At 44.5% G+C, this 16,200-nt stretch overlaps 1 protein-coding gene across 2 annotated transcripts in view; it reads left to right on the top strand.

Moving 5' to 3' along the window:
* LOC144724529 (corticotropin-releasing factor receptor 2-like) overlaps positions 1–16,200 on the top strand; it is a 101,126-nt gene that overhangs the window by 75,615 nt on the left and 9,311 nt on the right. Inside the window, exons 4-11 of one of the 2 annotated variants that reach the window (XM_078603753.1) lie at positions 546–631; positions 3,642–3,745; positions 6,387–6,504; positions 9,261–9,414; positions 10,680–10,740; positions 11,306–11,378; positions 13,623–13,708; positions 15,339–15,474. In XM_078603753.1, the coding sequence (XP_078459879.1) occupies positions 546–631; positions 3,642–3,745; positions 6,387–6,504; positions 9,261–9,414; positions 10,680–10,740; positions 11,306–11,378; positions 13,623–13,708; positions 15,339–15,474 (818 nt within the window). Of the gene's footprint in view, positions 1–545; positions 632–3,641; positions 3,746–6,383; positions 6,505–9,260; positions 9,415–10,679; positions 10,741–11,305; positions 11,379–13,622; positions 13,709–15,338; positions 15,475–16,200 lie in introns of both variants that reach the window. The other variant, XM_078603752.1, reaches the window with a different exon arrangement.

Genomic DNA, 16,200 nt, shown 5'->3' with positions numbered 1-16,200 from the left:
AAATGTTATGGCCTGGTAACTGCAGAGAACAAAACTGTGATTTGATATCGTGGACTTTTCTGCATTTATTGGTGACCAGTCTCGTTCTGAGGCCATTAACTCAGTATTCCTCGGAATCCAATTTGATCACGTATGACGATATCAGTGGTGCCAACTGAATGCTTTGACACGGCGATTATGAGCCCCCCCCCCCCCCCCCAAGACAAACATACATTTGTATCTGAGCATGCTGGATGTAATTTCAAGTCAAACGTCGTACCCATGGGCATGTTGTGAGATTCCTCTCCAACAACAACACAAACACTGATGTTGGTGGTGGTGGTGCAGCTGAAGCAGTAGCATATTTGGCCACATTTGATTCCCGTGACATTTGTATTAATTGTCTGCGCTAGGTGGAGGAGGGCTTACGGCACATTTTCACGCGACCAAAACCCAAAAGAAACCCAGTAACAATCGGATACATTTGTACTCATTATCCTTGCTGGCTCACGAAACCCACAACGCAATGCTCCTGTCGAATGTGTTCCGTCTCTCCCTCTGCACAGAGAGTGTGATCCGCGAGTGCCTGGCAAATGGCACGTGGGCACAGCGCTCCAACTACTCCCTGTGCAAGCCAATCATCGACACCAAGGTCAGTGTGTGCTCTGTCCCTCATTACACACTTTTCCAGCAATACTTTGTTTTTTTTTGCATTAAACAATAACAACAACGATATATACGGAGGGAAACCAGGGTCCGAGTACACAAAGCAGGATGTTAATTCTAGATTTGAAGCTTTCGTGACTGCAAGGATTCATATTCTTAGGTTTTTTCGGTAAAGTCACGTAGGTAATTTTTAATTTTTTACCTACGTGACTTTACCGCAAAAAACTAAGAATATGAAACAGCAGGATGGCTGGGATACACGTGTACATCGAAATGCGATCCTTATTCATTATTAATTAGCATCGTCGCCCATGGAAAGTATACCACCAGCCTGACACATTGAATTGGGTGCAAAGAGAGAGACGGTGTATGGTGGGGGGGGAATAGCACGAGAGAGAGGAGAAAGGGGGAAAAATGGAAAAGGGTGATGTGCAGTGAATGTATGGTGGGGTGAACTAACGTATAGGCCTTGAGGCTGAGCGGATCTGTGCACGATTCTGTGAAAGCAGTGCTGGGGTACTTCTGAAACGGTGTTAATTTTGAAGTTTCCGGCTGACTGCCAAATCGCTTTCACGGACACGTGCAACCAACACGACAGTCCGATCCAACGAGGATATATGAAAAACTGAAATTGTTGAAAACTGAACGTCGACAATGCTGTGTGGCCTTTAAAGGAAAACGATACACAAGTCGACGTTTCAGACAAAGGTCGTTCTATCGTTGCGGCATGTTGTTATTTGTGCACCACCGCCAATGCAGAATCACCAAATAAGTTATTAAATAGTCGAGTCTAGCAGGCTGTATCCGTGCATTGATTAACGTCAGCCCTTGCACTCATGATATGTACACATCGGATGAGGTGTTTAACAATTAATGTTTGACGTTTATACATAAAATGAGATGCCCCCAAATCACCACACTTGTTTAAAATGAATCTATTCTTGAACGGAACTCATCGCCCTGAATCATAACACATCATCACATTGGTGGGGGGCTGCGTGGAGGATGAATCGTTGTGTTTAGGCTGAAATTTAATTTAAATAAAATAAAAAGTCCAATCGCTTCACTTGATTACCACCTTTCACATGCATAGGTGCGTTGACATCGAGTGCAATTCAAGTCATTGAGTGTCATCTGTAGATATAATACGCAGGAGGTCTCTTCTCTTTCATAGACACCGCTTGGAACAATCACTGGCCGCCTTTGATGGGAATCCATCACTTCGATCACATTTCACTTTCATTACAGCTGCCTGTTAAAGTGATCGCCATTTACTTTAAATAGAGTTAATTAAATTGAACCCCACATTCGCGGTCATTCAAATCTCTTTACAGCGACCTATCGCTCACTGGCAAAGATAATTGTTTCATGGAATAGCCCCACCAATAATGAGTACGGCATATTCTCAGATTAACACGATCCATTGTAACTTACATTACTACGTTATCCCCGCACCTAATCGTCCCACAGTGATGACATCACCTTTACTCCCTCTATTTAAGACCGAAACAGGAGGCATTCTTCACAGTTCTGGCTATCGCCTGATGAAGCTGGTTGTAATCGCCAGCAAAACGTCGTTCTCGAATTGTAAACGTCGTGGATTCACTCTCCAACACGAGGGTGTGCTCAACTAGTAACTAATTGGCACGTACTGTGTACGTGACGAACCTGACTAATTGGCTGTGTCGAGTGTGGTGGGTTTAACGACACATTTATATTTACGTGATCTAACCCAAACAACCTTTATTATAGACTAGCTGTACTACCCTGCTTCGCCCGTGACTTGGATCCACCACGCCCGGCAGCCTTTGTCTCCCCAGTGGCGATGTTCACACACCACACTAGTTACTCGTTTGAGGCTGAGTCGACCTAGGGGAGGCCCAGGAACGGTTGAAATAATCGTTACCGGTGGTGGCCGTGAGCGGGAATCGAACTCGGGTCGCCGGGTTCATAGCGCAGCGCGCTACACTACACGACAACGCGTGACGCTACCACATGCGTGGGTCACGTGACAGATTTGACGTCACAGCTCACTTGCCGTGCAAAAAATGTTTGCATTATTGAGCTCTCCCCCCCCCCCCCCAAAAAAAATAGTTTATTTTTATAATTTTTGCATGGTGTACAGTCTGGAAAGTACCCACATGGCAAATTTCCAGTTTGTTGCATGTCGAGAAGTACGCTAAACATTTTGAACAGACATACATATTCACAACTTTGCCTTGTATACATATATGGAGATATAGTTTTAAAGTTACCTCGCAGATGGAGATTGCACAGACACTGATTTACTTTCATCGAGTGCTATTCGAGCTTCTCCAATAGGTATTGCACATCTCCTATCTGAGGTCCACATGTATTTTTGACCAAAGTCAAAGTTCAATTTGACCATCAAATATAATGTGGGGCCATGCACACACACACACATATTATCATTATTCCATAAAATAATTTTATCTGACCCCTACCTTTGGGTGTTCGAGGGAAGCCGGTTGGGTTAGATGATTTTATGTGGAAAATAAAGGGGAGAACGTTCGTAAAATTCTGGCGTATATGCTAATTAAAACATACTCTTTGGTTCTGTCGGTAAAGTCACGTAGTTATCAAATAAAATAAATCACGACATTTCGGGCGCAACACAAGCGTCCGTCATCAGGTGGGATAGCATGGTCTGCTGCTGAGGCCACGGACGCTTCTGTTGCGCCCGAAACGTCGTGATTTATTTTATTTTATTTGATACCTACGTGACTTTACCGAAAGAACCAAAGAGTATGGATTCCTGCAGTCACGAAAGCTTCAAATCAATAGTTAAAACATGTTTTGGTTTAACGAAATTCAAAGTTTTTCCCCTTCTTTTAATAACAGTGTCAGCTTTGCAAAGCAAAAAAAAAAGATTTCAAAGTCATCTTCATGCCCATTACTTGTTAATGCCGTGGAATGTGAGCTGAGTGTCTTTGAAATGATACGTGAATTAATTCCACCCGTCTCTTTCAATTTAGCCGAACAGCCAACACTACAAAATTGCACTCATCGTCAATTACCTAGGACACTGCATCTCGTTGGCAGCCCTCATCACCGCATTTGGATTCTTCTGGTGGCTCCGGTAAGGCTGTGCACAACATACGAGCTAGGAACTACTGTATATTGATAAAAAAAAATGCCTTCTATGACCTTGCAATAGCACCGTGAACGACAGAGTGGCGCTGTGGTTCATCACGCCACGCAATATTACACACCCGACTCGCTGGGGTGGACTCAAGTTTAGGTGGATACGTGAACATCTATCGAAAATTACACCCATGTTCGAAATACTGCAAGAGATGCGGGCGGTTAATTGGTCAGGGCGGATACGTGATGGTCGGATATGCGACGCTGTGCTTCAACTCTGTGTGCGGCAATGCTGTGTCTGCAATCGGAAGGTCGTGACTTCAAAGCACAGTTGGATGTTGACTCGCCACTATCATATTCTTTGGTTCTTTCGGTAAAGTCACGTAGATAGAAAATAATAAAATAAAAAAATAAAAAAACTCACGATGTTTCGATCGCAACACAAGCGGTCGTCATCATCACTCGGGATGATTAAATAAGTATCTCTTTGGTTTTCGGGAAAGTCAACAGTGATCATCGTTTGGAGAAACTCTCCCCCTACGTGGGCATGTGCAATTGTTTCCATTGGCTCAGGGCTGTCAATGGAGATGAGCACCATTCTATGGTCACTTGATCACGGGGACGCTTTTACTCGATTGGTGACTGGGCTGAGAGGATTACCTCCGTTGTTCTTAATAACGTCGGTTGATCACGGTTGACCGCCCGGATTTAAAAACAGGGCCTCGGCACGATCATCCCTGGTGTAAGCCCCTCCGACCTACCCAGTCACCTCTACTTGTGACACATTTACCACACGGTTTGGCCCAACAAGATTGATTGAAGCGAGGGCTTTTTTTCGTGGTAGACTTTTATTGGGACTCGCGGCGAAAGAACCATTAATTACTCCGCCTCGCGACACAAAAAGGTCGGCAGTTGGAAGCTGACGCTGCGTAAATTACTCCGGCATCACTTGCTCGTTAGCCTCGAAATATATTACATCCTGAAAGCACTCAAGGCATTATTTGGCTGTATAGGACATGCTAAAATATTCATCGAACATCATTGCTCACTGCTGTCGGGGGGGGGGGGGTGTTGGGGGCATCCCTTTTGATGCACGGCCGTGAACTCAAAAGCCTGTTTTGGTGTCTCGCTCTTTGCGAAGTCGCCCGTGCTGGCCATCGATGGTTGACTCTTTGGAGGACGATGTTAATGGCTTACGCGGATATGCACCCCCAATGAGCATGGTTGGCGACGCATGGTGCAAAATAAGTTTAACATCCATACGTACGTACATGTTACTACGTGCTTGATTCTCCAAACCTTCCGGGGCTGTGGGATGGCCAGTCGATGGAAATGAAAGGAGCGGTCGCCGGCCCACCCCGTTACCGATTGTTGATTGTTATTCCCATGTCACGCGTGGGGTTTCCCTACACACTCTCTTTCCCCCTCGTGGAATTGTCCAAACTCTCAAATTCATGGCCCTTTTTTAAAAGTGTTCAGACTCAGTGAGACTTTCATGACTAATACAATGATTATTATTACTGTCATCATATCATGCCAAAATGTGTATAGAAATTGGGCATATAATGAACCACCAAAATAGAGATGAAAATTGAGTCTCATGTCCATGAGACACCATTGAATCGCGCGTGCAAACAAGACGGACAAACGAGACAAAAACAAATCTACTACTCAATCAGATTGTGAGCACAACTTGTGAACGGAACATTTCCAAGGCAGGGCGGCGAATCATTGCCTGATGAATAGATACCACAGATTTAAAGAACGCAATCATCGGTTGTGGGAAGTCCGCAGTGGTTTTCGAATTGAGATACTGACCCGTGCCATAAGAATGCGGAATATCCACCACCAGCTCAGCAGGGCTTTCAGTGGTGATGCGTACCACCCAATGTTAATTTAAGAATCAGATATATCTCCACTTTTTCGATGACTCTCGTGTGTGGGTTGTAACTCAGAGCTTAATTTCAGCCGTCAGAGTCTGGCATGTTGTTCCGGGCATCATTTGGCACGCGTGTATGTACGTTGAACTTCTTTCGCAGCCAACCGTGCTAATCGGAGGCAGACTACATCCATCTCTCCTTATCTTGCCCTCATAGGATCATAGTTTCGGGTATAATAATGACATTGCTCTCCAGTGGGCGTGCCTCATGCCGATCAAAGTCCTTCTCCCTCCAAGCCAGCCGAGCAGTGTTGCAGAAAATGTCGAGTGAGAGATACTGATCTCCGGTCTCACCGCAGCAGGTCGTACCGGCCACACATGGAAGAGAATCTAACAAATGCTACAGCTTACTTAGCCCAGCATCTTCCCAACTTTTCTGGATCCGTGCAACCCGCTATCAACATTCAGAACAATCACCATGCAAGTGAACACAAAAAAAAGAAACCCTGGCATTTTGTGAACACAAACCGTGTCTGCAAGAAGTTATGCGGACCAATCCCACGGCCTTACGGGTCAATCAGTGGTCAGTGAACCACAGCATGGGAACCCGCTGCTTTGGTCCGCGCCCAGCTGCTGACAGCTTCACTGGGGCCACGATTGCCGAGGGTGTGCGGAGAGCGCGAGCTTCGTGCTGTGGCTGCGGGCGATGGCTTACTTGTCCCGTTTTGTGCGCGACCGTTCGTGGCGTTTCGAGCAGGAGCATCCGCTGTCTCCGTAATGCCATCCACTGGCACCTGGTGACCACGTTCATCCTGAGAAACGCCGCCTGGTTGCTCCTGCAGATCATCGACTTGAGCACGCAGGAGCGCAACGAGGTACGATAAAAGGCCCCGGCTGGCAATGCCCTCTCCCCTCCGCCCTCCGTACCCCCAGTCTCCCACAACGAACCAAGGGCACGGCCGACCAAATCGGGTTTTTTTTTTCGCACGCCTATCACACGGTTGTCCAAACTGATTGTGTTAGTGTGACTCTTACTGATCATTTGGAAGGAGACTATTACCGTGCTCAGCCACATTTCTCTAAAGGTATGAATACTGGTTGTATGAGACTGAGAGAAATACGCGGGTTGTAAAGCATCTCATTAATGTAGAATACATTTAGGTCGATCAATAAACAATCCTTCTGGACAGATATTTTGGTCTAGGTTCCAGGCAACCCAGCAGAAAATTTTTCTGAACAGGCCACACTCTGCTGTTGAAATTTTGAAAGGTGAAACCTGACCAGGATGCATATTTAAACGAATTACAAAAGGAAAACATGAGCCTTTTGACTAATGTGGTTTAAACGTGCAGCATTACGGTAATTATTTTGCTACTTGCTGCGGCGGCTCACAGCTCAAATCCAGCGGCCGTCTCGGATGTTAGCTCGAGTGAGTTCACCAGGGGAAATGTGCGCACCGTCGGCTTCGCAAGTGGATCTTACACATCCTGTGCGCATAGTTCCCAAGAGTAGGTCATGTCGCGTGCCAGCGTCATGGAAACACATACGCTGGATTTTAAAAAGAAATCGCTCGCAAATTGCATGAATTCGAATCTGAATAGCAACCGTCGCCCCAGGCCGCACATTTGGCAGGAGCCCTTAAAAAGTTAGACACTCGGTGAGGCTGTCCCCGGGTAAACGAGCGCAATCATAAAATAATAATGTTTGGCTTTTTTAATGTTTAAACACACCAGTGTTTGAGAATAAGTTTTCCCCTTTTTTCTGGCAACAAAACAGGTGTTAAGATGTTAAAACACCAAACTGAAACCTTGTATCAGGAATCATGTCTGCATTAACCACAATATTTATGGTCAGAATGCAAACAAAAAAACATACTCTGATAATATATGCATTAATCTTGATTTGAAGCTTTCGTGACTGCAGGAATCCATACTCTTTGGTTCTTTCGGTAAAGTCTGCCGTGTTTGTTTCACACCTGATGACGGTTGCGTGTGTTGCGATCGAAACGTCGTGATCTATTATTTTTTCTACCTACGTGACATTACCGAAAGAAGCAAAGAGTAATATATGCATTGTCTTTGAATCTGATTGGTCCACTCCAGAGACAGCTTTCAGTTTGGTGTTTTAACATCTAACACCTGTTTTGTTGCCAGAAAAAAGGGGAAAACCTATTATCATATTTTGGTACTGGCAAAGGAGGTCCCATGATGAAACCAGTGTTTGTATATGTATTATTATTCTAGCTCAGTGCATCTGTTTGTATTTAATCAGCAGAGGCCTATGCGATATGATTGTTTTTTAGAGGCCTGAGCATTTTCAACTTAAATGCAATGACGAAAAATAATCAAATGGCATCTTCAGATGCCTGCACCTACATTCGCACATTGCCAAACCTGGTCTGTTCAGGTCGTGTGCTAACGAACTCGGGTCTTTGAAATTGCTGTCGGCATCCAGCCAAGGTGAAACATTCCTGTTTCCTTTCTGGCACTCTTCAACAGCGCAGCAATGTTCCGCGCTTTGGAATGACCTCGACGTAACGTCGCAGTCCACACCCTGACATCAATCAAGCAGCTTATCTTATCACAGCGGTGCAGATACGCGTGCCATTTGCTCCGTGTGCCTACTCCGCGACGAATAACTCCTCGGAGCTGCGCTACGTTGCCAAATTAAGCACGTGGGCCAATTTATTTAATGGTTTTCTTATGCGCGTCCTCGGTGGCTGGCCTGCGACTATTAACAATCGCTTCATTTGAGAAGCTGAAACGATCTCGGCAAGCTGTCACACTGGTCTGAAACCATATTTGCCAAATATCTCAAATTGAATTGGTGTGGTCATTGGAGGTCAAGCTGTGTGGCTGGAAGGTGGGGGGGGTGTTTGCCCCCCTCACTTGACAGTCTGGAAGGTGACAGTAATACATCTTAACGCAACAGCATCACCTTTAACAGCAATGCAGACTACTTAAAGGTTTCCATTCCTCACGTTATCTCAATTATTTGATCAATAATAATAATAATATCCAGCCCCCCCCCCCAAGTAAATTCACTGCGAAATAAAGGCCACCCCATTCTTGTTGGTCATGGAGGTTGTTTGACCATACTTCACCATTCTGGTCATGTGGATTGGTGGGGGCATCCGTGACTGGTACATATGCCACTCGTCACTGATGCAAACTGTGGCCGGGAATCGAACTCGTGCTCACGGGATTCATAAGACGCAGTGCACTAACCACTACACAGTATTCCCCCTGTATTTACGACCTTGCTATCCGCAAATCGAATCTGGAACTCTACATTACTGCATCGAGAGAGAGAAAGAAAGTGACGAGAGATAAAGTGATGTGATAAAGAGATGAGAGCAATAGAGAGATAACCTCTCGCAGCTTAATAAGCATCTGCAGACGTTGCTCATACGATATTTGTAAGCCAATATCATTACCCGTGAAATGTTCTATTCACGATCATCTCCAGAACGTATCCCTCGCGAACAACGAGGGAACGCTGTACCACCGCTCCCTCCCACATCCAACGACAATACGCTGTCGAAAGCAAACCGACGAGTGAATGAATGAGAGCCCCGTTGAGATGGGCCGTCATCCCTAACCTCTCGCTAACGCCTTCCGTCCCCACGCAGCCATGGTGCCGTGTGGTCATCACGGTGTTCAACTACTTCCAAGTGACCAACTTCTTCTGGATGTTCGTCGAGGGCTGCTACCTGCACACGGCCATCGTCATGACGTACTCGACGGACAAGCTGCGCAAGTCCATCTTCGTGTGCATCGGCTGGTGTGAGTGTTACGCACCGCATACCCACCCTCCCTCCCTCGCTCCCTCAGCTCCGCTCACAGTCGCACGAGGGGCCGGCGGTCGGGCGGTGGTGGTGGCGGCTATGCGCGTGGCCTATAAATTTGTATTTTTTTTAGGTAATTGACATCGACCAGGGAACTCGGTGGAAAACTCGCGCAGAACAGGCGACGAAAATTCAAATGCCACGCAAAGAAGCGTTCGGGTCGGGGAATCAAACCCGGTCGTTTCTTGCTGTATTGTTTAACTTCTTTCGCACCGTACATAGTCAACCGTGCTGATCAGAGGTGCGGGGGAGGGACGACAAAGTAAAAAAACAAAAAGCAGTTCTAAAGAAATTAGTTTCAAATTTTGATGTAAAAGTGCATAGCTCCAATGGCTTCCAGTGGCTTCCCTGATATCGGAAGGAAAAGCATTCGGAGACGGCCACAGAAGCGCATGTGAAAGCAGCTCGCATCAGTGGCACGTAATCTCTTAACCGTTGCTGAGCCCCACCTTCAACAACCTGCACCCACCAGCGTGGTGATGTACGCTCATGCTCCATGAATCACACGGTGTGGGGAGGCCTTCATCCAGCAGTGGATTGACAAATCCATCAACGTAGTCTACACAGGCCATGTGACACTCTGATTAGAACACCCGACTCAGTTGGAGGTTTGCGAATGTAATATCTGGTCAAACATCCACTCCGCCAATCACTCCTCTGTATGCAATAACAAGTATAACCCGTAAAAACAAAGTTTTTCACTATAAATCCTTTATATGCGTGGCGGCTAGAGTCCTCTCGTCCTCTGGCTTGAGATGGCTGCCACCTATGGGTCAGATGATTGCATTGCACCATTAAGCAATTGGTAATTAAATATAATATTTTTGTCCTAAAAAGTGTAAAATTTTGGAAAAAAAATTTCACGAACATTAATTGTCACGCACAACGAGTCTGTGTGGAAAATGTCAGCTCGATTGGATCACGGGAAGTGGGTTGAAAAACGACCTAAAGATTTGCACGGTCCTAAGCAAGCAAGCAAGTGAACTTAATATAAAGGATTTAAAAATGAGCCCCACTTTGTGGAAAATCGATAGTGGAGAGATTGGTCCTTGCCCTGGGCATGTCGAATTTCCACCACTGGCTCAAGACGAGTGCTGCCCCATGTCATCGTAAGCAGGGAGACACCTTGATGAATGGTTACAAAATGTGAAATGAAAATGGTAACTTTAATTTTTCTCAAACTTCTCATTTGTCTAACTCCAGGCATCCCTGCACCCATCATCACAGTCTGGGCTATGGTGAAGCTATTTTACGAAGATGAAAAGTGAGTACAATCCGACATAAAACGTAATTATCCTTAAGCCATGCATGCATGACGTAATTGTAATGGCTCATTGGGATATAACATCCAGGCATTAGCGTAGCAGAGCGCTTGAATAAAACTCAGAATGTCATAAGTTCGTATCTTCGTTTAAGTTTATTCAGCCGTTTATCCCCTTTTGGGTCAACAAGATGATTGCCACTTTGTGGGCGATACAAAATCCATGCAGAGACCGGCTGCTGCCATATAAATGTGCAATTTGCGATTGACATCCCTGGCTCATTCAAATACAGAAACCTGATGACGCTTCACTTTTTGTAAAACTAATCAGTATTTGTCGACAATGCATACGACTATAAATATATAAAACACATATGAGCCGCATTTTGTTTGAGTAAGTAGATTGGATTTACATCTGGCCACCAGCATTTCAAAACTGGTCCCCAGTGTTGAGACGTTATAAAGTCCCCTTGGATAAATAAATTATGTCATTATTACGATTCGTAGAAGACGTGATAAAGCCACAGCCACAACTGTTGCCGTGGTGTGTGTTTACATTGCCCTGCAGATGCTGGTTTGGGAAAACGGAAGGGAAATACATCGACTACATTTATCAAGGACCCATTATACTTGTTCTGCTGGTAATGAATTCTGTGCGTGTGTCAGTTGCGCTACCTTCCCGATTGTGTTGCATGTTTGGGGTTTTTTCCGCAGCACAGAGATCAGTGCTGAAAGTGGGTTACTTTTGAGACGAAATCAGTCTCTGATTGCTCGTCATTTCAGATGTAACAATGCTCCCCTGTATTTTGTTTTCGTTGTAACGAGCCTTAATCCGAGAACTTGACAGTGGTGGTTACAATCGCACAGGCAATAATTTCATCAGGTACAAACTAATCATATAATCACTTCCAAAACGTCTATTGTAAAAACACAGACTCAAACAACACAAAGACAGAGATTCAGCCCGGCAACCTTATAACCCGTTGTGGAAAGTGCTGTTTGTAAGCGTTTGTTATTTTGCCAGGATCATTCCTGCGCATATTTGTCCCCACCAACACGTGATATTTTAGCTACAGACCAGATACTTGATCTGAAAGAACACAGGCTGAGAAAACCGTTGCCACGAATGGCTGGGAATCAAACTCAGGTCACCGTGATCGTAGCATAATGTATAATAGCTACTCCGCATATTCCTGGGTCTTTCAGTAAAGCCACGTAGATAGATTCAATCATAAAAAAATAACAATATTTTAATTATTTTTACCAAGGACCCGTTATACTTGTTCTGCACTGTTTTCCCGATTGTGTTGTATCTTTGTGTTTTTTCCGCAGCACAGAGATCAGTGCTGAAAGTGGGTTACTTTTATAAACAAAATCAGTCTCTGATTGCTCGTCAAATCAGATGTAACAAATGCTCCCCTGGTTTTTTGTGTTTTTTTTGGGAACGAGCTTTAATCCGAGAACTTGACAGCGGTGGTTATGCTCTGCTGATACATACATACGTACAAATGCACATGGAAAGACAAAAATAAGACAAATATCTCGCTGTAGCCTCAAGAGGCTGTTGAGCATGGAGACTGGAATGGCTCGGATTGCGTTCGTTCCCCCACCTTTGTCTCCCCAGCGCTGATGTTTACACACTGCACCAGGTACTCATGTAAGGGTGTCGACCTGGAGAGGAGGCCTGTTATCATTTCAGATATTCATCACTGATGCTGGCCCTAAGTTTGAATCGAACATGGGTCACTGATTCCCGGCGCATAGCACTCAGCACTGTACTACTGCTCCCCATAACACTTGTACACACACACACATATGCACACTCGGGTGTTGTTGAAACTAGATCTCTGTGAGTTTGAAAACCATAATTAATTCATAAGCACATGAATTGTAAATCCTGTTGCCTTATTTATTTTAGACATATGACCTTGCGATGTAAAATGACTCATGGTTGTTAATTTACGTGTCATTTGTTTGACTAAATTAATTGCTGTATTTTTTATGAATAAACTTAAAAAAACACATCCACACATTCACTTACAAACAACTCACACATACACATATATGCTAACAAAGACGAAGATTTCCCCCCCTCCCCCCATGTAGCCTTAATAGACTGTTAGCATTTCGATTTAAAGCTTTCGTGACTACAGGGATTCATATTCTTGGTTCTTTCGGTAAAGTCAGGTAGAAGGGAAATAATAAAATAATAAAAATAAAACAATACAATTATCACGACGTTTTGATTGCAACACAAGCAATCATCTTCAGGTGTGAAAACCACAGCAAGAATTTTTTTTTTTAAATGTATTGCTTGGGTTTTTACACCTGATGACGATTGCTTGTGTTGCAATCGAAACGTCGTGAGAATTTTATTGTTTTATTTTTATTAATTTCCCTTCTATGTGACTTTACCGAAAGAACCAAGAAGACTGTTAGCAAGCACCTATGAAGGCCGGCACAGCACACGAAGGGGGTGGGTGGGTGGCCAGCAACGTGCTGATGTTTACACATTGCACCAGGTAGTCATTTGAGCCCGAGTCGACCTAGAGGAGGCCCGGGACCAGTTCAGATTATTTTCACTGGTGTTGGCCATGAGCGGGAATTGAACTCTGGTCACTGGGCTTGTAGCAGAGTGCACGAACCGCTGCACCACCGCTTCCCACAATTATTAACATAGAAGTCAGTATCAGAATCTTAATTTTTACTTGGAAGAATCCGATGAGCTGTGAAGCTCTTTTTCACAGATGTCCAGTATTTTGCAGGTGTGTATGTAAGTACACACCTGTAAATACATACACATATATCCAGCCACACAAATTGGCACACCACACGTGCACACGCATGCACACCCTTAACATGCCTTTGTACCATCCTCTCTACAGGTCAATTTCATTTTTCTTTTCAACATCGTGCGTATTTTGATGACCAAGCTTAGAGCCTCCACAACTTCTGAAACCATCCAGTACAGGTATGCATACACAAAAGGTGTTTTGGGAGGGGAAATCGATGGATAATCAGTATTTTGCAGCAGCACCAGTAGTGCACATTGCCATCATAATCATTTAAATGTATCGTTAAAATCATCCACTTTTAACATCAAGATCATCATCATTAAACCTCCTTTGCCAGTACCAAAATATAATAATAAGGTTTTTCCACTTTTTTTTGGCAACAAAACTGAAACCATTTTTTTACAAGGAATCATGTGTGCATTAATCACAATACTTGTGGTCAAAATGCAAACGAAAAACACACTGATAATATATGCTTTGTCCTTGAAACTGATTGGTCCACACCATCAAGATCATCTTTAACGCAACACGTGACAACAGCCATTATTAGGATTCATAATTGAGTTTTGGGTGAGGCCGCCGCGTCATTATGTGGCCAAATCTAAGGGCTTAAACGAGAATAATTGGCTCGTTAAATGTTTGTGCAGTCCACGGGACGATTGCATGTGTATGGCCGCGTCGGTTGGTGGAGGGTTCCTCATGATAAAAGATTTGGTCAGATCATTATGTGGCCCATTCAAAAAATAAATTATGAATGTCATCTTTATTTAGCATCAAAATCGCCGTCATCTTTTTTCATATCATCCTCACCGTCATGAAAAAAGTTCAACGTACATCATAATTGACGGTCACTGCATCGCGTGCTTTCAGATGCACTTCTGCGGCCGTCTGGAACGCTCTTCACTCTGATATTAGGAAGCCACTGGAGCTACGCAATTTTCAATCTAGATTGAAAACTCATTTCTTTTTTGTGTTCCGTTTGTTGTTCTTCTCCACACGTGCGATTAGCACGGTTTGCTATGTACAGTGCGAAAGAACTTCAACATACATGCATTGCTTTTAAGTCACGCTCAACCGCCTCTTCCTTCTTGCTTCAATTCCTCAACTTGGGGCAGAGAACAAGTAACTATTGCTGCTGCTGGCATTGTGGCGAGATGTTAACTACCTCGTCTGGTATACAGGAGGACCTGGGTTCTGTCCCAACCCTGACACCTGCTGTATATTTGGAGTTTGCATGCCTCTCTTCCTGTGGTTGCGTGGATTTTTCTTCCGGTCCTACCGTTTTTTCCTCCACATTTTATAAACGTGAGTTTAGAGTATTCGGCTGCTATAAATTTCCACTTGATAAGCCACTTTGTTGAGCTATCATTTGTGGCCAGTTCGCTTCTGAAAATGAGCAATATAGCCCAGTGGGCCTTACCTGGTAAATAAAAAAACTGTGTAATAGTTTTTAATCGTATGCATAGTGGATATTATCCCGTTTCTTTGATTTCCTCCCACATTCAGTTAAACTCTCCGTAACGAAATTGGCCAAACATCCTCAATTCAGGACCATCCTAAAAAGGAGTCTTGACAACTCAATGAGACTTTGCGGGGTAAATGAAGGCAATTACCGCATGTTATTTTTGCTCGTTTCTGCACTGCATCCGAGGTACGTTGGTATGATGCTTTGCATGATGGTATGACACCTCTGAAAAAATCTGCATAGCTCAGTGGGTAGAATAAAACTTTAAAAAGTTTTAATTTAGTTTAGTGCTGCCGTTGTGGCCCCCCTAAAGGTTTCCCCGCCCGTGTTGCTTGGAGCAGGAAGGCGGTGAAGGCCACGCTGGTGCTGCTGCCGCTGCTGGGAATCACCTACATGCTGTTCTTCGTGAACCCCGGGGAAGACCCCGTCTCCCAGGTCATCTTCATCTACGTCAACTCCTTCCTCATGTCCTTCCAGGTAAAAAGAGCGACCCTATCCATAATATAGTTTTTTTTTGGGGGGGGGGGGGGATGGGGGGGGGGTTAGATCGCGTAAATTTAGATATGTCGCTAAACCCGCCGTCACCACCCGACACAGATAATTAGTAAAGTCTTGGTCACAGAAACAATTTGTGCCAATTAGTTACTACTTAGGCACACACCGGTGTGTTGGAGAGTGAACCCATAACATTTACAATTCGAGTAATGATTGCAACCAGCTTCATCAGGCGATAGCCAGATTTGTGAAGAAGTCCTCCTGTTTCGGTCTGAAATAAGGGAGTAAATGTGATGTCATCACTCTGTGAGCCTATCAGGTTGAAGACCAGAGGGGGGATTAATGTAATCATATAAGTTACAATGCATCATATTAATCTGAGAATATGCAGTGCCTATTATTAGTTGGGTTATTCAGAGTTCATCAACCCTAGCTGAGCCCTCTGCGAGTACACCTCTTACCCACCCAGGCCACCCTCACCTCTTTGTTTTTGTCGTATTTGTACGACGACGCCGTGGTTGTAGAGCTTGACTCGTAATCATCAGGCTGGTAAACATCCCGGTTGAAACCCAGTCGGTGAGTTGAGATTATTTCGGAGCTAGAAATGTCCAAATGACGGGCCACTTTGTTGAGCTATCATTTGTGGCCAGGTCGCTTCTGAAGAATAAGTGAACACCGCAGTCAGTAGGCTTTTCCTAGTAGAATGGG

Source organism: Lampetra planeri, chromosome 21, assembly GCF_965212315.1.
Source record: "Lampetra planeri chromosome 21, kcLamPlan1.2.h2, whole genome shotgun sequence".
Lineage (NCBI taxonomy): Eukaryota > Metazoa > Chordata > Hyperoartia > Petromyzontiformes > Petromyzontidae > Lampetra > Lampetra planeri.
This window is presented reverse-complemented; position numbering and strand designations above follow the sequence as displayed.